Source organism: Ursus arctos, unplaced genomic scaffold (assembly GCF_023065955.2).
Source record: "Ursus arctos isolate Adak ecotype North America unplaced genomic scaffold, UrsArc2.0 scaffold_14, whole genome shotgun sequence".
Taxonomy (NCBI): domain Eukaryota; kingdom Metazoa; phylum Chordata; class Mammalia; order Carnivora; family Ursidae; genus Ursus; species Ursus arctos.
The window spans coordinates 59,240,887-59,264,456 of record NW_026622808.1 but is presented as its reverse complement, the minus strand read 5'-3'; the positions used below and the strand labels follow the sequence as shown (position 1 = coordinate 59,264,456).

Here is a 23,570-nt window from a genome sequence, read left to right as displayed (position 1 = left end):
AGAAAGCCACATTTCGTTATAAAGATAAAGCTTAGCTGGTGTTTACATCTCCAGCACCAATACAAACACATCGATGTTCTCCAAAGCAGTCACTGGGAGCATGGTGATTTGAAAGGCTGACTTCATAAAATGAGAGAAATACAAATTTCAAAGGATCATGCACAGAAGCCAACCCAGAAAGAAAAAGGGGAAAGAAAAGGTTAACTCCATGCTGAATGTAACAGGAGATTAAATATGACTTCCTTTTTTCAACATAATGATGTATCAGTTTGATTTTCTTTCAATAACATACAGTCTTTGAATTCCCACAATAGGGAATGGTTGGCAGTAAACCATCCTAATTCTCTAACTGAATCCCTCTGGGCAGCACAAGAACATTGTCTGAGAGGTAGATGGTTGGGTTGAGACCTACAAGCTGCAACTACTAAAGATAGCCAATGTAGCCATCGTGGCGAGGATCTGGAAGACCGTAGGTTTGAATGGTCAACTCAAAGGTAGGGTGAGTGTGACCGACCAACCAACAAACACACATCTTTAAGGAAGTCTCAACTACAGCCTTTACACTCCAATTCTACTTCAGGCAGGAGCAACTCAAGTTCGATTTTCCACTCCTTAGCTTGAGGGCAATTGGCAAGACTATGGTCAGTTTGCAATCAAGCAAGCGGGAGGTAAAGAAGGGAACACATGCCATCTGGGAACACGTGGACTCCAGGAACAGGAACTTCACATTTATGCAGCCTGGATGCCAACTGAAGTTACAAAGGGATCTCACATTACCATTTTGTCTCTCCTTCCACAGAAAAACCCTAGCGGTTACCATAGCAACTGATGCATCAAATGGTACATTTTCCCCCATAAGAGAATATCATGAAATGTGCTAATTATGGAAAAACACACACACATACATTCTACCCTACAAACTTTTATTTTTTTTTTCTTCTTAATTATAAGGCTTTTGGCACATATTCACCTCACCTTCTCTCCACACACACACACAAAAGTTTAAGCCGCAAGGGAAGAAAAAACACAGAGCATGTGGGATCCTGCCTTTTTTTTTTTTTTTTAACAAGTTGAGATTTATTCCTTTTCTGAAAGAATAAAGACTGATAATTTTAGGTAAAAAGGGAAAAAGAAAATGGACAACATTATAAAAAGTTATGCAAATCCCTAGTGTAAAAACTTAGGTTCGAGAAAAATTCTGTTTTCTGAGCCAGTGGTTTAATTTAGGAAAAATTAAAATCTGCAGAGAAAAGCCTTCCTAATCATTGTGATATAAATTACTCAAGAGCACAAAACTCCTCATAGCGTACTAGGATCAGCAACCTGATTGCAGAAAAGGGAAAGAAAGAAAAAAAAAGACTCCCCAAATAACGTCGCTTCTACAGTTTTAACATTTGGCCATGCAACCTTTTTTTTTCTTTAAATAGCATTAATTTTTTTTTCCAGAAGTTTATACCTATAGTATGCAAACAGATATCAGATGTTTGTCTCTGGTAAGAAATTCCACACATACATTATTACCTAAGACTGAGAAAAGGCAAAGGCCAAGAGTTTCTTTTATAGTAAGTGTCAAAACAGTGAAAATGGTAGCTCAGTGATGTAGACAAATGAAACCAAGCTCCTACCTTGCAGTTTGGTTCAAACAAGTTTCATTTCTATCAGTTTGACAACCGGCTAATGATATGTGGGGACACAGCCAAGTGCCGAACAAGGCGCTAAGGAGTTAATGTTGCCACATATGCACAGGAGAGAAAAAAGTGACCTTTCTGGCTTCCTAGGTTCCAGCCACTTGAAAATCATGTGCTGCAGGAAAGATCACCCTCTCACATGAGTGGTGAGCCTTTCACACCTTACGCAGCACTAAGGTCGCGTCTCAATTTAAAAATACCTTCCTTTTGCTACTATTGTCTACCAAATCAGTTGAGGCATTTCAGTGTGCAAGGTAACTACAAATAGTTAATATCCCTTGTCATATTTCAGCCACTGTGCTAAGTGCTTCATGTGCACAGCTCAGTAATACAGTCCTAAGGGGCAGAGACTATTAGTATCCCCATTTTACAGCAGAAGAAACTGAGGCACAGGGAGGATAAGTAACTTGCTTTAAATCACACAGCTAGGGCTTGGCACAGGGAGGACTGACCTCTCTCTAATTCCAAAGCTTACGGCCTTAGGGAGCATTCAAAACTGTATCCCCTGAGAACTCAGAGCATGAGGGATGGCTATGTGTCTTTTCCAGCCTCTTCCAAGGCCCGTGGTAATTCTTAAAGGACAGGCATGGATGGAAAACACAGGAATGCAAGGGGCCCTTGGTGGCCTAACTGCCAGAGATGCAGGATGCTGGAGGGGAAAGGCTAAATGCCAGTTCCTTGGGAGCTATTCTTTGGTCACAGCCTGAGAAATTACAATCGCAGAAGAATGCAAAGAATTTGGGATGTGGTGGGACTGGGCAGGGGCTGGGGCATGTGAGCAGAACAAAGGTGCACCGGGCCACCCATTTATCTCGGGCATAAATCCTCCGGGACACTGATGACCACAATTCCAAGGCAGTCTTTGTTATAACTGCTCATGTTCTAAGCCCATGACCTTGGGTAAAGCACCTTATCTTCCTGTGTCTTAGTTTCCTAATGTGAAATGGGGATGAAGGCTGTGTCAGTGAGTTAACGTCAGCATTAATAAAAATTAAATCGATGAGTTAACATATGTAAAAGTCTTAGCACAGTAACTGGCGTAATGATCAGTACTCAGAAATCCAGGATATCTGGTTATCTTCCAAAAAGGAGTAACATGAATTGGTCAGCATGCTAATGATGTAGATAAGCCTTGGAGAAAATGGTTTGGCCATGCATAACGAGCACCTAAAGAAAGTATCTATCCTTTGGCCTAAGAATGCCCTTTCTAGGAATCTACCCGAAGACGTACACATTTCATTTCCTCAAGGAAAATATTACAAACCACTCGTTCATTTGCGGAACTTCAGACAGCTATTAACTTTCAGATTTTCAAAGAAAATCATCATATATAATATTAAATAACAATAGCAAGGTACAGAAGGTGTACATTTAGAATAACCCCAAGGACAATGAAAATGTTCCGTGGCACAGATACACACCTGTGTAAAAGAAGCAAGCAGAGGAAGTGTTATATCGTTAGCTGCTTTTATAGCTGAGTAGTGTAATTATGAACTTTTTATTATACCTTTTTTTGCTTATTATAAATTAATCATAATGATCATCAGTGACTTACAAAAGAAAAAGTTTTTTTTAAAGACTTAATTAGAAAGCCACTACAGAAAAAGAAGAGGGGTCATGAAAAATTTACTGGTCATCATTTGGACACTGGCAGGGTCTCAGGCCTGAACAGGGAGGTAATAGGTGGACTCACCAGTTAGCCTCACTGATGCAAATGGCCGTGATTGGTCCTGAGCCAATTAATGCTTTAACGATATCAACACCAACAAAAGCGGTCTTTGATTTATGGTGTATGGCTGAGGGAGGAGTTATGGTCATTAGCTCCCAACATCCAAGACTACGTACCCTTTTATGGTCTTCCAGTTGCCTCAGGGGGGGGCTCTGTTCAAGCTCCTGCTAAGCATGCAGAAATTCCATTTTAAGTACAACACTAGGCAGACACGACCATCTTCAGTATCAGTCACAAATAAAACACACCAAGAGCTCACACTGAGCTAAGAGTTACACAAAAGGATTATAGGACCTTTAAAATTTTCCCCCAGACACATACTAATGCTCAATTACTTTGAATACTGCTTAGCCACAGTCCTGCCCCCAACCCTAATACACTATTTAAATCAGCAGGTTTCTGACTTTCTGGCCATATGCTATATTATGGACTTTCACATGACCCCAACGGGGGTTACAATGCAAGACACCAACAGGGCAAGTCCTCACGGCTGATGCATGCATAAATGCACAGCACATGCACCAGAACATGAACGCATACACTTCTGAGCAGACACACACACGGCACCCCGCTCACCCCAACCCACCGGTACACAGCATTCTAATCAAAGCTGCTAACGATGACGAGCTCTGATCAGCATATTAGACACTGATCATCATAGGGCAGCCACACTGCAACTCGGCAGCTTGATAATCTGTTTGTTTCATTTCTAAGATCTTCATTAGACTTTTCTCAAATGAAATACACTTCATTCATGCTTTCCCCTACTGTGATTTTAGAATAGCTTCTGAAAATAAATTCTGATACTTAGAAATATGTCTCCCCAAAAAGCTCCTCTATGACTTTAGAGGCCTAAATTAATTCTAGTCCTTTGTTTAACGAGTTTAGTGAGCAACAGAAGAACAGAAAGAGTGCCATGTGAAACTATGGCTTTATTAGCAGCTTTCACCCAAACTATGCATTAATATCCAGAACTTCAAATTTGTGTCATCTCTGCACAGAACCCAAAGTCTATTTTGTATAACAACAGAAAGGTCTCGACATTCCAGAGTTGCTCAACTGAACATTTCGAGACTGAGACAGTTTTGTGTGAAAGCCTTCAGAGAGCCCCATCTCCTCACCGGGAGGCACACTCTGCTTTACATCCAGCCGCTCAGAACCTTCTTTCTACACTGAGAGCTGCCTCGATTTCAGAAATCGGCTAGAAGACTTCCCTCCTGCGCCTACCACCAGGACAGAAATCTCACCACGACAACTCAGACACTCAACCAGGACAACTGAGAAGCACCCATATTTGCTGTCACTGCAAATATCGGTGAGCAACACACACCTCGGCGGAGTTCTCAGAATCCGGAGCTTGTGGGAGCTAGTTGGGAGTAAAACAAAGCATGTTAGTTATGGTGCTTGAATCTCGTGGGCCACAAAGAAGTCCAGAGACCAACACTCGAGGACAAAACACAGAAGGCAAGATCAAAGATGAGGTGACATGGCTATACCAGGGCTTGAGCAACTGAGATGAGGATATACTTTCTCTTTTAAATTGCACTCAATGTGCTGGAAGAAACAACTGGCCTGAGGTAGGGAAACATATTTAAAATAGGGAAAGAAACAAAAGACTACTAATGACCAAGAAGGAAATAGATCTTAAAAAAAAAAAAAAAAGCATGGGGGATTGGGATAGACCAGTGATGGGTATTAAGGAGGGCACATATTGCATGGTGCGCTGGGTGTTATATGCAAATAATGAATCATGGAACATTGCATCAAAAATTGGGGATGTACTGTATGGTGACTAATATAACAAAATAAAAATTATATATATTAAAAAAAAAAGCATGCCAAAGGAAGAATCACCGCACACCTGTGTTTTGTTCGTCCACCGAGAGAGAAAAAGCAATCACAGCGCATATCCAAGGAGGTGCAGGGAGGGAGGGGGGTGGGTAATGGTAACAGAGGTCTCAGGGGCACTCCCCTTCCCAGAGGCCCAAAGCTTGTGAAAGACGGCTCCATGCATCTGTCCTCCACAGGGCACGTGCTTGGAGCAGGGAACGACTGATGTCAGAGGTAACCACCAGACCCTACCCAGACCTCCCTGGACCAAAGTCACGCAGCAGGCATGGCTGGCTAGTTCAAGGTACAGTCTGGGACTATGGAATGAGGCCAAGGCTCACGCAGCAAGTGAGTGACCTTGGCTTCCCTCAGCAGTGCTCCAGCCACACAGCATATCCATACTGAGGCCAGAGTGTGGCTGTTGGCTGGTGAGCCAGAACGGGGGCTGAAAGCACAGAAGGACTGACGCTGTGAGATCTGATGGTGTCTCAACCCAGCCCAATGCTACCCCTTTGGTGGTCTGATCCCCAAGATGGAAAAAAATGTTCTTGATATAAGACTGTCATTATATAACTCCATGGTTTCTGTCTGGTTTTGTTTTTCTCAACAGGTAAAATGAAGAAAAGATACAGGAGATCTCTTTAAGTACAAAGATTAAAGTAATTCTCCAAGGACAGTGGGGCATATGTGAAGCGCTGCTCACTCAATTATGGAGAGAAGAAATTTCAGACATGAGCGTAACTCCACTACCCTCAGGGAAAAAATTTATCTCCAGAGTCTTGAGCTTCCTGTTGGGGTGGGGAGACATACAGTGGCAGGAGGGACTGAAGCATGGCAAGGAAAATAAAAACAGAAGTCAGTTATAGGTCTTTTCAAGACATAAATAATATCACAACCCAAGAATACACTAACTCTGTTCTTGAATTCTGTAAGCGTTAGGCTAAAGAACTGAAACCGTGCAAACGTATTTGCTATCTCCCTTAGTGCAGAAGGGACACATGAGAGAAAGCAGAATTAAAGCAATGGCCCATGTATTTTACAGCAGCCAGAGAGAGATATCAGTGGAGAAACATGTTATCTTCTACTATTTGCACTGGCTACATTCCCACTAACATATCTTTTATACTGATCCTGTAGAATTAGAACAAAAATATTATAGGCAGGGGTTTATTGTAGGAACCCAAACAGGTACCCTCCTACTCCTTTGCCAATCAAAAGTTAAAGGAAATGAAGAAGATTGAACTGGAAGTGGTGGGGTTTTGTTTTGTTTTTTAAATTTTCTTGTTTGAGATCTCTTTGTCCAAAGAAGTACCTTGAGTTTCACTTCTAGAACGCCCATAGGTAGTACATGGCTATTTCTTAATCACTCAGACGGTGATTTCTGATATGTTTCATAATCGTACACTCACTCTACTGCTTTCCTAAACTACTGTCATGCTTGCTTTAAAATTAATTTCCAAGTTAATAATTGAATTAAAATTAATTTCCTTTTTTCCTTGAACATTTCATGAAGACTTTTGAGACAACAGAGGATGCTTTGCAGCCTCGGGATCCACTAAATAGTGGATAGAAGGACCATCCATTCATGAAAGAGAACAGAAAAACCCAGAGCACGACACAGGGTCATGTGCCCACAGGCTCACCTAGGCCACGGTTCTGTGTGAACCCAAGCCAGGCACTGAGCCTCCCTGGGCTTCCACATTCTGACCTGTAGTTCACGGAGACTGGAGCAGATTTTCTTTAGGATTTCTTCCAGTTAAAACATTAAACAATGCTTGGTATATTTTCAGTAAACTTCACTTCATAATATCTAACAGCAAGTTCCCTAAATATAATACAACTTGCTAGGACATAAAATGATTTCAGGCATGGCAAAGGCCAAACCACACCTGGCACATAATTTGGTAAAAAACAAAAACAAAAACAAAACAAAACCAAAAAAACCCAATAGCCTTTACCAGCACACCCTTCTAAGAGGATTTCAACTCTACTTCCTTGAGGACGAGGTTATTTTATGGCAGTAAGCTCCAATTTTGAAAAACGAGCATATTTATAATAAGCTACATTGTTCAAATAAGATAATAGCTACATAAATACAATACATAATGCCAAAACCAGAACATAATGCTTAATAATGAAGTGATTTTCTCAGCATATTTTTATTATCAAGTTAAATTTTTTTCACACGGAGGGTCACCCTCAATGAGCGCACATTAAGGAGGGATGTTTTGAGAAAACAGTCATGTCTGAATTTGGACAAGTCTTGTCTTTCCCACCTTAGTTCCAAGATCAGTCACTGTAGTCAGGTGCTGACCCCTCCAATCAAGGCCAAGCCTCCCAAACCAGCAGGTGATGGACAGTGGTCTGATGTTGCCTGGTTTTGAACTTGGAAACTCACTACTGTGCCCTATTGCCTTTTTCTTTACTGATCTTACGTCTCCCCAGTGCTTTTAGACTAGGTCAGCAAAATCTAACCTCACAGAAAAACAACTAGCTTTGAAATAGAAATTCGAAATGAATTCACTAAATCCCAACTGGCCTTCCTGGATGAGGCCACGAATCAAGGCACCAGAACTATGATACTTGAGTAGTAACTACGTATGTGCTTGTGAGACATGGACACACCTGCTTGCAACATGTAACATACCTAACATTTTATCGAAGGATAGATTTCTACTATAAATTAAGGAAATCATACCTTCTCATCTTAAAAAAGAAAAAAAGAAGCCCTTAGTCTTCCTAGAGTTACTATTTCCAGTGTATGTACAACAATACCCACTCCCATACATACCTACGTTTCACATATGCCTCCAACAGGCTAGCACAGACCACAGCCTTGTAAAAAACAAAACAAAAAAACAAAAAAAAAAAAAACCCAAAACAGAAAATAAAAAACAAAACTTTTTGTTTTCTGCTGCCATTAACAGAAATCATTCCATTAACCATGGGCTTCTAGAATTTTCCTTTGAAAGATGAGGTCTCCTTCCATGGACCATCCCCAGCAGAAGCTGAATACAGTTCAAGAAACGCAAACGTACTATGGCCCTCCTACTCAGCACATCAAAGGGAATGTATGAACTCCAGTACCCCTGAATCGGCCTCCAGCTCCTCTTCACCCACTCAAAACCTCAGAGGAGGGAAACCAACCAACCAGCCAACAGCAAACAGGCTTGCAAATATGTTTGCTGGGACCCGTCCTTCCTGAGCCTTTGCAAACCCACCTTAAGAGACCAGAAAGCTTTAAAGTAAATGGAGCTAAAATATATGATCTAGCATTTCAGCAGAACAATTTTAAACCTTCACATCTGTTAACACAATGCCCTTTATTAATGGAATTTGTTCTTAGAAACCAAGTAAGAAGTAAAAATTTAGTCCCAATGATGCAGTTTCACCTTTACAGAACACGTTCATCGGAACTCAATAGCGAAATTCATTTTTAAAAAACACATTCTGACTTGACTAATTTATACAATTTCAGTCACTGTGGAATAATCTCAGCATCAAAACACACACACACACACACACACACACACACCCCTCAACCCCCCCCTCCCCCGGTTCTCCTGCAACAGCTTCTGTGTGCTCTGAGTTGAGCTTGCTTGCTGTATAGTTGCTAGTGTCTAACAGTAAACAGCCCCGCTGCATTTATTGGCAATTACTGCTGAAGGTCACACATCAGCAGTGAGCCTAAATTCCAGGAAAAAAAGAAGCTCTTATGTAACTGCCGCCTGAATGTTGGCAGGTGCCCAACCCAGCAGTTCACAGCAATGTAAAAAAGTAGGACACCTCCAGCCTGGGTTGGATGTCATGAGAACGCCCCCTGAAGGTGAAATTTAATAATTCTTGTGATTCTCCTCTTTTCTCCCCATCCTGAATTATACGAAGTTCTGTCGGTGGCATCCTTTGCTTGCAGAAGCAGCTCACGGTGGGGTACGTTGAGGGCTCACTGGAAGCAGGCTGCAGCCACCCTCAGACCAGTGGGGATGCCACTTTAGCTTTTCTGTTGCCATGTGGGAAGGCCAGGCTGCCAGCTGACACCGTGGCGCTGGAGATTTCATGGTTCCAAGTGACAGTGATGAAATGGGGATCACATCTCAGACACGAAGAAATGCAGAATGTCCCGCTGAGCCGCAGCACACTTCCTCACACACCACTCCCCTCCACAGACACACATGTGCAAATGAGCTGCATTACTGTTCTGCCTGACCGCCTCCACCTCGGGTTTGAGCGCTGGACTGAAATCATCTGTTCGGTTAGCACAGCACTTTACAGTTTGGAAAGGTGATTCACAGGATCACCTGCTGGTGCTACCCACCTGTTGTTTCCTGACCGCCTAAGCTCTTATGCCACCTCCCTGCTCAGGCAGAAGTTCCCAAATTATGGGTTCGCATAACCCCAGGTACTTCTCCATTCTAGCAATTCTCATGGTTGACCCGTCGCTGAACATGAATTTCCCCCACAAAACCGTGAACTTCAGAAAAGCAGACACTGTGCCTATCTGGTGTCACCACAGTCATACCCATCATACCACGCCCGGAATGTAACAGGCGTTCGAATATTAGTTATATAACTGAGGGTCTTTAGTAGTAATTGGGATCCGCTTAAAGCCAAGAACGGGTAGATAACGGGGACTGTTTGGGGGTGAAGGAAACATCTCCTGTCTGGATTTGTGTGAATACATATGCAACAATTCATCAAGCTATAAACGTTAAGAGTGAGCTGAAGGGACACCAACCCAAGTATGCTAGTTTCCTTTTCTCCTCCACCCAATCTGTACCCCCTCAACCAACCCCCCAAGGAAAAGGCAAAAGTAGGGGGGTAGGATGGACACTGTGCCTCTTCATTTGCTGGAAGGAAGGAAGGAAGGAAGGAAGGAAGGAAGGAAGGAAGGAAGGAGAGAGAAAGAAAGAACCAAACCTCCTCTTCCTGGTTTCAAATGAAATTTTGTTCTAGGAGACAGCTGGAGGGCTCCATACCATGCCCTTTCCTTACAGGGACTCCAAGACTCTGTCCTCATTTCACTCTGAGCACTGCCAGAGACACAAGGGTGCTGTGCTTTTTCACGAGTCATTCACAGCACATCTCCTTCCTTGAGATGCCCAAGCGGCCACTATCGCCCAAAGGCAGTGGCCCTCCCCCAGTCAGGGTTTCGCGGGATCATCATACATGCCTTACACTATTTCAGGGGCGATTCCCCACCATGTTTAGAATTGAACTGGTTTGCAAGTTAGGTGTGAGGCCTTGCCTGTATCACGGGCCAGCATGAACTCTCATTAAGCTTCTGCCGAACCCCAGCTGTGGGCTGCAGGTTTCCACCAGCACACACTGACAAAAGGCTTGGTAGAGGAGAAACCACAGGAACTGCGGTAGTTTCCAGAACAGCCATTGATGAAAAAGGACAATCAGCCATCTCTGCTTAGAGGAATAGATCCAACAGCCTGAGGGACTGGGGACAGAGTGCTGGTGTCCCAGGGCTCTGACGGTTGCCAGGGGTAACAACGAAGAGGGGATCCGCAGTTGCTTCCTCAGGGAATTTTCAAAGAATCCAAGAGGCTGCCAGAACATTCTTCTTTTATAAACAGACAGTATTCTATTTCCTAGAGTATAATTATAAACACACCTGCTCCAACTGTGGAATCTTCCATAAGCAAGCAATAAACTCCCAGCTAGGAGACCCAAGTTCTATCTTGAGCAAGCAAACACATCAACTGATTACTATGGTGCAAAACAGTATATTAATAACATTGCAGACTCCGATTAGGGAAGGTGTTCCTTTCCTGACTTCGTTTGTACTTCAGCAAATAGAAACACAACTTCAGTATTTCAGAGGAAAAGTTCCAATCAGCGAGGCGTTTCCAACTCCAGGTAGAAATAAGAGTAATGAAAGGTGCCAACATGCAAACTCAGTATGAGGTATTTTTCTGGCACAGAAATAACCAGGAAGAGAAAGAACAAGACAGGAAATGGCAAAAATCACTGTAATTAAAGCCATTCATTAAGCCTTTACCGCACAACCTTTTCTCACCTTCTATTCATCCCAGAGGGCATGGCCTCCTCCCCATCCAAGTCTCATTGCTACAAGGAAAAGTCCATGCTTACGGAGTTCACTGCGGCAGGAGAGCACGCACACCAGGAGAGGAGCTGAGCCTGCAGTGTGGCAGCTTTAATTTAGCCACTCTCTGGCTGTGCAAGCTAAGTCCAGTCGCTTAACCTCTCTGAACTCCATTCCTAAGGGAACTGAACCAAATTCAGAGCCACTTGCTTTCAGTTTTAAGTCTGTGATCTAAACTCTCCTTATGTAAATCTGAACCGTCTCTTAATATTGAAATGATGGATAATAGCACAGACAACGTATTTGCTCTGGTAGCTCTATCCCACCCAAAGTAAGGTATTAATTGGTCTATCAAAAGAAGTAATAGATATCTAATGAGGGAGAGCAGGAAAGAGATTTTTAAGTCTAATAAAATTTCTTTCCAGGATGCTCAATTTGCCAAGCAATTAAACTCCCTCATTTATATACTGTAATCGTATTACATGTACTGCAACCCAAATATACAGCAGGAAAAGATGAAAAATACTCACCAAACAAAAAATACTCCAGAGGCCCCCAAATCCCAAACAAAATAACCACTCATTGGTCCCCAAGATAATTGTGGTTAAGTTAAAACTATTTTGATATGTAAGTATAGAATCCATCAGACGACATTTCAATTTCTTGACCTCTAGGTAGTTTTCCTGGATGAAAAGCCACAGATCTAGTATATTCCTTATCCCATTGTAAGCCTGCAGCTGGACAGTCTCAACGAGCGCTTTGGAATTCACAACGCACTTAGACAAAATTTTCTGTGGTCCCTCATACTCAACACCTTCCAACATGTGGACCAAGAGAATAGTGCTATTTTTTTTTACTACTTTCAAACTATTTGAATGCAGTTATTCTGTTTTGCATTGATGCTTTGCATCCAGACTGAAAGCTCTTTATAAATCTCAACAGAGTTTCAGAGATAGGTTAATGACCAGCATCAACCACAAAATCAGTTGAGATTCTAAACCGTGAACAACTGAGATCTTATCACAGTTTAGAAAATCTTTATCTAGATTCTGATGGGATCTCCAAGGACAAATGGCAAACAAACTCGTGGGAAATGCTAAGACAGACACAAAGGACTCAACTCACACCCAGAAAGCACACTACACAAAGTCAGATACTAGACGCTGCAGAGACTAGGGACAGACCACAATGTTAACTGCAAAGGTGTCATGGAAACATTGCCATGGGACATTTAAAAAAAAAATGAAATTAGGACCTCAGCATTATCCAATTCATCAATGGAAATGAGCTGGAAAAGAAAAAAGGGGGGAGAAAAAGAAGGAAATGTTAGGAAATACCAGCAAGCGAAGTGTTAGAAACTTTGTCTTAGCGCTGAGTCTCCCACGTTGGAGCCTTGTTAGATGAGGACCATTTGAAGAGGTGCAGGGGTCTGGGGCACAAACCACCACAGCTCACAGTGACATCTGCTCTGCACCGCGCCACTCAGGATGGGGGCAGGATGCTGCCACACTGTGTTCACATGGCAGCCACCAAACCTCGGAGGTCACTTAACCAACGGCTCAAAGGTGCACCTTCCCACTCTCTTGCAGATGTGAAAACTTGAACTGAGCTGCGAGCAAGGGCAAATTACCCAATCAAGAACTATATTCTTTTGGAAGAGGGTGGGAAAGAGGAGAGCCAAGGACTACAGTTGGATCAATGAAGCTTAGGAGAAAATTCTTTCTTTCGATTCATTTTACCATTCAGTAGGGATCTGGGGTCCAAACTGCAGTTGGGCTAAATCAGAACCAGGTTCCATTTCAGCAAATAGTATGACAACATATCCTAAGAGCAGAAACTTCAAATCTTGGTACTATTGATGATCAAAAAAAACCACACTCCCCTCCAAAGATGATTGGAGCCAATTCAAGTGATATTAGTAACAAATAAATGATTAGCATCAAGTTCAAGAAAAAGAAAAAAACTAGAGCATTAATCACAGTTGTGCTTGTTTAAAAGGGGAGAGATGCTCCTCAGTTATTTTTATTATGCTTTGTTAATAGTACATTTGCAAATCTAAGTTCCTTATTAGAAATCCTGGGAGCTGGAAATGCTAATGTTTTATTCACCTAGAGAAAAGAACCACTGGTAATTAACAGGTACTGTCAATTTGTATGAAATGAAAACCCTGACATCACTTGAGGTCAAAAACTCTCTAGTAGTAAAACAGCTACTACTATTCAGAAGAGAAAATAGATTTTAAATAAATTCTGAGATATCCTTTTATATTAATTCTTGGCTTCTGATTTTCTTTCCAAAGCTCTTTGACTAACAAAAAACCTACGCTAGACTACAGAGAAGCCAATATGTAACATAAGTATGCTATCTCTTCAAGCTGGGTCTAAGGGCGTTCAGATGGTTTCTGAGTTATAGAGAGATTCAGATTAAATTTTCAAGATGTTTAGCTACGGGGAGTTTTTTGTTTTTGTTTTTTAATGAAGACATGGTTTAATTTGTGGATTAAAAGCAGGCATGTGATATGATGAGTACTGGGTGTTATATTCAACTAATGAATCATTGAACATTATATCAAAAACTAATGATGTACTGTACCTTGGCTAATTGAATTTAAATTAAAAAAGAAAAGCAGAGTTTAGTAGGCATTGTAGACAAATAGTCGTTGTAAAGTCCTGATATAATTTTAGGGTTCATTAACCTTGAATACACAGGATAGCAAGACATTGTAAGCATCATACAAAAACATATTTCACCATTATTTTGGTGATCATTTTTAATATTTATATTTACCACTCTATGAGACAAATATTCACTGCTGCTCCTTTGCATTTTAGAGACATAATAAAGATGATTTTTTTTTATTCCTAAATGAGCATGATTAAATTTTTGTGATAATCTTCTAGGAGCCCCAAGCTTGGTGTCCTATGTGATAGTTCTTAGGCACCTGTCAGGGAGCTGACCAAAACAGGAGGACTGACCACTGGCTACCCACCGATTTGACACGTTATTTTGGGACCTGACCAGAACCACAGGTTGTGGAGGACCCTGGGACAATCATAATTTGTAAAGCCAGTTGGCATCAAGTGGAGACTGTTTTCAATTAGGTGAGACATCACAACTCAGCTGAAGATGAGATGTTTAAATTTTGCTACGTGCAGTGCTGTCAGGGCCACTGGCCCATGTCATTTACATAATGAAGTAACATAATCGAAACTTAAATGTTACACTTGTAGGTGGACTTCAAAACATTCAAATGGTGTCAATCACCAATGATACAGTGGAGAAGACTCTGAAGTCAGAGTTTTCTGGTTTGAGTTCCTGGCTCCCCCACTCCTGTGTGGCCTTAGGCGTTTCTGAACCTCTCTGAGCCTGTTTTTTCCCCCATGTATAAAGTAATTAATAACAATACTACTATCTCTGAGGCTGACCTAAGGTAAGACATAATGTTTAGTAGAGTGGCTGGCCCACAACAAGAAGTCACAGAATGTTATTGTTATTTAAGACATAATTTAGGACGGCACTTAAAAAATGTAAGCTTGTGTTACAGTGATTCTGTTATGTTTTAGTCTATCTGCTAATATGGGTGGCAGTACTCAGTGGCTTTTTTTCAGACAAGTAGATGCATTCAAGCACAATGATATTCAACATTTTTTAACAGGATAATAAAAAATGATCTCAGCTTTCATTGTCATCTGTGACCTTGACAATCCTAAATATTGAATGAAAACACAGAGATGAATAAAGGCATCTATGTCTCTTTAAGGATTATGGCTTAAAAGACAAGAAAACTTGGGCCCACAGACAGGGTGGACCCCACCTGAGGGGTGGGAGAAAAGGGCAGTGCACTGGGAATTGGGGCCCCTGGCTTTCAGTCTTGATCCTGTCACACGGCCGGGCACGTGACCTTGGGAAGTCACTTCAGCTCTCCACATGGCCTCCTCGTGTGCAGAGGGAGGGCGGGACAAAGCGATGCCAGACCAGACTATGGCCATGAAGACTCAGGACAGGGCAGGGAGGCAGAACAATTCTGGACATCCCAGGAGGGCATTAGTCATGGGACAAATTCCACTTAAGAGACAACTAATAGGAAAATTGGGCCAGGAAGACGGAAATGACCTCACACTTGCCCTTGTGCCCTGAGCATCCAGTCCAAAGAACACCTCATTTATTTTATCAACCAAAGCCAACTGGTTTGCCTGAGAAAGGTTAGTTCTTTGGCTCTGGGCTCCTTCCACCCTTGAAAGAGCTGGCCTGCCCCATACGTCATGCATCTGTAGTCAAACAGGGACAGCCGGCAAAGCATCAAAATCATTTTCAAAAAGCCTTAATAAAACAGGACAAATTTAATACCCACTACTGGATCGGAAGAAACGGAAATAGTTTAGCACACCCCCCCACTCCAACTCTTTTAAGTTCAATTAATGTCCATAGTTAAGTAGCATTTTCCCACAAAGCATAGGGCCAGAAGCATTCTAAGTATGTGCTATAGGTATTGAAGCTGTTGACTAACATGGGTTTCTGGAATGTCTTCCTTGGTTGCATGGCATTTCCCACATTTGCCTGTGGTATTTTCACTTTCGTGAAGGGGGATGACAGCCCCAACCAGACTGGAAAGACATGCCATATTTCCTTTAAACCTCTCTCTGCTTGGGTGTGGCTAATTTCTTCACCAGCTGAGAAAAAGAATGTGAGCCAGGGCCTAAGAACCTCTTCTAAACTCTGACAAGTCACTCTTTCATAGTGACCTCCTCCTACTGCACTCTTAAAACCCCAGGCTCTATCATTTTCTGTGAACTTTATAACAGACAATTTTACAACATCTCAGATCCAGTATCTCCCATGGTCTGTGATGATATTCTCCCAGTTAGCACCAACAGGCAGGGAAAGCTGGTGGGGAAGCATACCTTCCATGTGGCCCAAAGACCCTGACATACTTAGCTGCCAAGCAACAGACCCGACTCCCAGCTTTTCTACTTTCCATGATATTAAAAACAAAAACAAACAAAAAAAACTTGAGAGACATGGAAGTCTAATCACAACTTGTAACATTCGTGGGAGTAGGGACACCAAGTTTACTATAAAAATCTCAGTCATAGAAATGAACAGATAGTCTAAAGAAGAAAAAACTGGTCTCTACCTTTTAAAATCAAGTTTTATGCTTCCAAAGCTACAACTATATTCACAGCTGGTTATGGCCCTTTTGGTGGATTTTATCTTATTATGAAGAGTGAATTTCTGTAACTAGAATTATATTTTTAAAACATTTCTTAAAGCTCACTTTAAGAAAAATAAAGATCTTGTGAAATCAATGCTGCTTGTTTGTCTGGTACTCTCCGCTATTAGCCTTTGCCTGTTCTTCTTTCTTTTTGTTTTAGTGCAAGATCTGCATACGTGTCTCTATAGGTGCTTGTATGAACAGGATATCTCATCATTTCTCATTTGTACAAAGGGTCTTCACTTCAATCATTTATAAACTCTTTTCTTGCAGGTTTCTGCCACAAAGTTCCTACTGAGTTATAGATACTTATTTCCTAATTAGTCCACAATCATCTTTTAATTTATGTATTTTTAAAATTTGAGTGACATTTCAAAGCTGTGTGATTTGGCAATAGTGAAGGAATGTATACTGCAAAAGGGCTTATGTACTTTGCTGTTTTCGTTTTCTTATCCAAAGATTTTCACATGTGAAACTATTCTAATATTTGTATAAGATATTGTTTAGGTCAGAAGTCAAGATCCTTACAGACTTCTATACTTGAAATAACCTGGTTGCCACCACCCACTTTGACAAAGAGGGCTGTGATTTCATTGTCAAGGCTTCTTCACAGAGATGAATCAGTGAGTTACCGGGTATTTTGACAAATCAATGACATAAGTGGATTTACCCACTCAGAAAATGCTACTAACATGGCATGGAGACCATCAGTAAACACACTACCTTCAAATGAAAACGGGGGATTTTAAATCCAGGCCCCCCAAATTTTTAAGGTGGGGGGGCTGAAAGGAGGGGTGATGAGATTGTTTTTATCCCACTTGGCCCAAAATCGAAAGTGTGAGGCATGGTCTCTGCACATCCTTGCTCACTGCCTATGCCAAGAAGCTGACATGTCCCAGGGATTTCCCATTTCCCAGTCTGAGCTAGAAAGGGTCATGTGGTTGCCTGCCCTAATTCCAGTTAGAACTGGAGGGAGTTTCTTAGTACACTGGAAGGATTGTGCAACATCTCATCAGAAAGAAGCAAGTAAACCCACAGGTATGCCTAGATGGAACCCAGAAGTCGGGAATGCCTGCCTTGATACACAAGAGGCATTTGCATTCCCACTGGGAATTTAGATGAAATACCTTATTACTATTTCCCTGACATTAGATTACGTGGCAAGCAGCCTATTAAGACAACTAAGTATATGCGATTTTTAGAAGAGAAGGCATATAATTTAGCTTCCTTTCATGACAGGATACCTAGCTTTAAAAAGTAAAAAGTCCCTTCAGTCAGTATGCCTGAACTATAGTGGATTTCTAACCCATGATCCCACTTCAATTGAACAGCAAGACCTTGTCTTGACAGGTGAATAAAATGCAGTACCTTTTCTCCATAGCCTCTATCTTTGGTCATCATTTCTCGGAGGGTCTGTAGGACCTTAATGCAGAGTTTTTCCTCATTCTCCTCTAGCAACTGTTTAGTATGCTTTATTAACCTGAATGGGGAGGGGGAAACCATGCATTAGGTCCCTGAAATGATCTTTCAATTAAACAAACACACACACAATCACTTCACAAGCAACTTATTTTAAATAGTCAGTTAATGAACAAATATTTTTCAAGGACTCCCAAGTTAAACACGCTCCGGGGCATTCACTCTAGTGAGAACAGCCCCTCAGTGTCTCAAAAGTGTCTCAACAGTGACATCCGCTGGTCAGTAACAGCAAAAGGGCACACCGGGCTGGATTTTACCACATAGGATGAGGAGAGGACAGCGGGAGGACAAATAGGACAGAGGTCCACTCGAACCTGTTAGTTTACAGAGTATGGCTTTTTATCCACTAAGAAGTGCTGTAACATGGCTAAAATATGCCACCAGTATGAAAAAAACCTCATGAGGATGATTGTTAAGGCGAACAATCACTGTTCATTCACCCGTAGTCTTGTCCTTTGAGGGACCCAGCATCCTTTGAGGGGCTCAGAGGCAGAGCCCACTCTCAAGGTCAAGCTCAACCCACCTCAGGATAAAAATCAAATGGAGATTTCCAGTCATGGAACCAGCTGTTTCTTTTAGATCATGCCCCAAGGCATAAACTAAGAAACTACAAAGGTGTTAGGAAAAGACCGAGGGGTCCTGGTAGGTCTGAGCTTTTTGAGGGCAGAAAGGACATGACCTTTCTACAGCTGTCTGGCAGCCCACGGCGGGCAATCCGTCGGGGCCCGGGCACAGAGGATGATCGGGCATGCGGTTAAAAGGAGAAAGTCTCACCAAAAACAAGTGTCAGTAAGTACAACCGAACCCACAAACTTACTTTAGAAAGGTCAGAATGGGACTCTAACACATGACCTTGTACTCATCAAAGTAAAAAACCAGGCCAGTGTCTGCTTCTTCACGAACAAGCGCTTTGCCTGGTCAGCAGGGCTCTGCAACCAACCACCCCAGAGCGAGAGGCCGCTTACTTGCAAATGAAGCCACCACTTTCGCACTTTCTTCTGGCATCTGTGTTCTCTGGGAAAAGCAGCTCGGGTCTGTGGAGCACGTCCACAAGCACAGATAACTCTGCCTGGACCAGGGGCCTTAGACGGTCCTCCAGGGCTGAGACGATGTCCTGGAACGGAAGCACAGCTTTGGTGAGCAGCTCAGGCTGAGGCTGACTACAGGAGAGTGAGAATATTCATTTCTGACCTCAAAAACGACCACAAGCTAGGCTAGGTTAGAGCACCGTTAGAACTGTCCAGTATTTATCTCAAATTATTAAACATTGCCCCAGGGGTATCTGAAGCCATCGCCCCTGATGCAGAGAACCAGGTAAAAACAGCCCCACCAGCCTTTCTATTGTGATGATCCTTACGCCACTCAAGGGATCATTCCACATATTTTAAAATACGATGCAAAAAGTACATTCGACAACATGGAAAAATGTCTACAGTATGAGTGTAAAAAAATGGTGAAACAATGGCATGGACTATATGATCTGATTTTTTAGAAACAACACCACTATCTAAAGGATATACACCAAATATCATCAAAACATCACTACTGGTTTTCTCTGGGTGGTGGGATTGCAGGTGATTCTATTTTTCTTCCATAAACGGGTACTTGTGAGTACTGTCAAATTATGTCCAATGAGCATGAATTATTCATATAATAAAAAGTCATACAAAAATGAGCACACAAATGAATGAACATGCTGTATCAACATGCTAAGTACATGTACCCTGATAGCATGATGGTCTTCAAATGCAAAACACATAGCTGTAGGAGAGGAAAACAGAGAGAAGTTGAAAGAGCAGCAAAAACAACACAACAAACTCCATATAAAGGCAAATGGCAGAAAACAGATGAGAAATTATCTTCAAAAGATGCTAAAGTCAGCTGGATGGCTTGGTAACTTGGAACCTAACTGGAAGCATTTGCTGGCTAAGACAGGGGCCGAACACAGCATGGTGGATAATATAGGAAAGCCTAGTTAACCAAGGAGATCTGCATAGGAAAGGCCACTTAAATGCATTCAACTTAACTCTAGACCCAAATTTCATAGGGAATGGGCAATAAAGAATTGAATTATCTGTTACCCCAAAACAAAAACTAAAACATGTGAATATTATTTGTTTTATATTTAACAAAATTCATAATCACTCAAGAAGAGTTAGGATGCATAAAGAGTGCATGAATCAATCCAATTATTTTGGGGGGGGGCAATTTTCCCAGCAACAGTACACTGCAATACCCCTTCAGTCATACTGACATTCACGGCATATTCAAAAAGAGGGTCGTTTTTGCAAAATTCTCTGTTTCCTCTTTGAAAGCACCTGAAGTTCTCTTCTTCAGTAGTTACTGGTCCTAACTTTGTCTACAGCATTTGCAGGGGGTTGAAGCAGTTCTTTAACATCGTATTCATAAAATCCTGCATCTTTTGCAAGGTTTGAACTTTACACTGCAATTGATTTGCATTGTATTGTCAAATGTTTAACATTCAGCAATCGAGGAGAGACCAACAGACAAAGATGGTGAAGCGATGGGCAGGGAAAGATGCTGGTGTTAAGTGAGGGGGATGCCTCAATGGGGATTAATTATATAAGCAGTCGGTCTGCAAGTGAATGTTCTTATGTTATGGTAACTTCTGCTGTCCTAGGCAATCTTATAATTACAGGGACTCAGAAAATAAATCATTGCATAATGAGGATCCTTTCAGCTACTACTCAAGTCTTCATAACAAGCATTAGCGAGGCTTACATATTTTATTTTATTCCCCAAGAATATGCATAATAAATCCAAGAAGAGCACAAGAAACTGCTGTGTTTGGCTGCAGATAATTTATTTAGTTTGAACAGTAAAATACACTGTGCTTTCAAACAGTTATGAATCTATAATATCCTTCCCTTTTAAAAATATAGTAGAGTCAAGGAAGCACTCTATCTGAACTAAATTATCTTTGTTTAACACTGGGTCTGTCACAGTAAGGATGAAATTCTTTCCCTGACCTAAGAACCCTTTCCTAACTCCCCAGCTCCAGGGGCTCCAGCCACACTAACCTTCCTTTGGTCTTTCAATGCGTCACATTCTGTCCCATATAATGTCCTTTCCACATGCTGCTTCCTCCCTTCTATTCCTTTCTTTAGTAAGTCCTACATTGCTCTGATCTTGGTTCAAATGTCACTCTCGAGCAAAGCTTTCTTGGATCACCATCCCAGCTCTGGGCACGATGAGGGTCCTCAACAGCCCTCCGTAGCACTACTCACTTCTCTGCAGCATTGTCTCTCTTGCCACCTTACTTTTATCCATGTGATTAGCTGACTCATGTCTACCTTCCTTCCAAAACTTGAGAATCCATGACAGCAAAGATCATTTGTGGTTTCACTCACCACCGCATCCCTGGTGCCCAGTGTGAGTGGAGCTGATGAATGCATCTCTAGGCAGGTTGTACAACCTCACAGAGATTCATTTATTTTATCTAATGCTAATTATTACAGTCCTAACAGCAATGACAATAACAGCAATAATCGTAATAGCAGCTGTCATTGGTCAAGTGCTCACTACACTCCAGGCTCTATTCTAAGCTGTTTACGTGTACTATGTTTTCCAAAAACGGCCACTGCAATATACCTTCTCTTGCACATTCTTCTACACTTCCCATCAAATGATACCGGGGTCTATATCACCTTCCCCTGAAGCTCAGTGGACACTTGTGACTGCCCTGACCAACAGAATTTGACAAAAGTGATGGTGTGTGTGCTATGAAGGCATTACGGCTTTCATTATCTCTCTTTCTCTCTCGAGATGCTGATCTTGGGAGCCAGCCACCACGTTGCAAGTAAGCACCGACCACATGGGGAAACTACATGTAGATGCTTCAGCTGACACCTCCAGGTGGGGGTCCCAACATCAACTGCCAAACATGTGCAAGATTGCAAGATGAGTCCAAGCTCAGCGGCCATCTCACTGCAGCTGCACTCAAGACCCTGAGCAAGAAACACCTTGGTGAGCCCAGCCAACCTCTAGAACAGAGGGAAATAATGGCTGTTGGGATTTGTTAAGCAGGCACGGATAATCGCAACACTTTATCAGCCTTGCAATCCTCACATCAACCCCCTGAGGTAAGTGTTACTATTATCCTACTTTACAAATGAGGAAACCAAACCACAGAGCAATAAAGTAACCTTCCCAAGGACACACCATTTCTAAGCAATGGAGTCAGGATTTGACCCCAGGCGCTGGCCTGAGATCACGCCTTTAAACACCGCAACAGACCCATCTGAAGTGTCTGACAACCTCCAACTATGGCCCATGTACTACCCGTAAAAGAATCCCTCGAGGAGCTTGCTAAAGGAAGATGTTAATGTTAAGATGTGTGTTTCATGTACACCTAATACTCACTACTCTCCCCTTAATAAAGGGACAGATGTCTTCATAGGTGTTAAGAAAAAAGTATAATCCAGGTAGAATTTAGTAATACTTTTATTTTCAGTTGGTTCATTCTGACAGAATGGAGCCCTCGTGCCCTTATTCTAAGTATTCTTTTTGTAATACTTAAATATTCCTTCCTGGTAAGAGCAGAGTCCCCATTCTACATAAAGCAATCTATAAATCTATGAATAACCTTTACAGACCATGACTTTGTCAGGAGCTTTTCTCTTCCCAAGTAGCTTTGCATTCTTGGTCCTACATATGTTACTGTGCTTGACTAGCCACTCACATGCTGACATCTGTCTATGGCCAATCTTGGTTTTTCTCTGGCTCATGGAAACACTGCTGTGTGGGAATCATCTTAGGCCAGGTTCAGGTTCACTCGTCTCTGGGGCAGGCATTACCTGCAATCTCTCAATGATATTCCGGTAGTCTCTAGAAGCCGCCAGAACAGAGTCTCTGCGAGCTGCATTGCGGGCAGTCAGCCGCCAGTTCATGGCAGTTTTCTGTACGATGTTGTGGGACTTCAGGAAGAGGTTGTTGACTTGGCTGTCCAGGTCCACAGGAATAGCAATGGCCCGGCTCTTGGCTACACAGAAGAAAGATGACTCATGAGTCTCCAACTTGCATGGGAGATGCCCCAAAGACAGACTTAACGCCCTCATCACCCCTCAGGCAGATTTCTCCATGCCCATAATATGTCACTTGCATGGCACCAAGTGTGCAGGTTAAGGAGCTCAAATGAACTTGATTTTCAGTGTGAATTCTGGGGGGCAGTAGCTCTGAGGTATGTAAACATGCTCTAAGGCCAAAGTTCAGGCAAGTCAAGGTTAAACTTCAATGGGTTTCCTCAATGACTGGCATCTTAAGATCTCCCATGTGTTCATATATTTTAAGAATTATCCAGATAGGGAATTCATTTGGCCAAAAAGCTATTTTTCCAAAAATTTTCTCTCAGTGGTATTCTATACAACAAGCTGCAACATGCCAGTGTAAGCCAAACATAATGCAAAAGATGACATTTACAATAACATAAGCTACTCTTTCCATTTAAGCTCTTCTCTTCCCCTCTTAAACTCCAGTCTAATCATGAGAAAAGGAACAATCTAGCCCACAGTGGGGGGACATTCTACACCCGACCAGCACTCTTCAAGACTGTTAATGTCA

The 23,570-nt window shown here is 42.0% G+C and overlaps 1 protein-coding gene across 1 annotated transcript in view; it reads right to left on the bottom strand.

The window, feature by feature from the left end:
• ITPR1 (inositol 1,4,5-trisphosphate receptor type 1) overlaps positions 1 to 23,570 on the bottom strand; it is a 320,227-nt gene that overhangs the window by 107,733 nt on the left and 188,924 nt on the right. Inside the window, exons 37-42 of the mRNA XM_057311892.1 lie at positions 22,808 to 22,992; positions 18,956 to 19,104; positions 17,880 to 17,991; positions 12,555 to 12,587; positions 4,748 to 4,783; positions 3,534 to 3,581 (exon numbers count right to left, since the gene is read on the bottom strand). Coding sequence (XP_057167875.1) covers positions 3,534 to 3,581; positions 4,748 to 4,783; positions 12,555 to 12,587; positions 17,880 to 17,991; positions 18,956 to 19,104; positions 22,808 to 22,992 — 563 coding nt within the window. The remainder of the gene's footprint in view (positions 1 to 3,533; positions 3,582 to 4,747; positions 4,784 to 12,554; positions 12,588 to 17,879; positions 17,992 to 18,955; positions 19,105 to 22,807; positions 22,993 to 23,570) is intronic.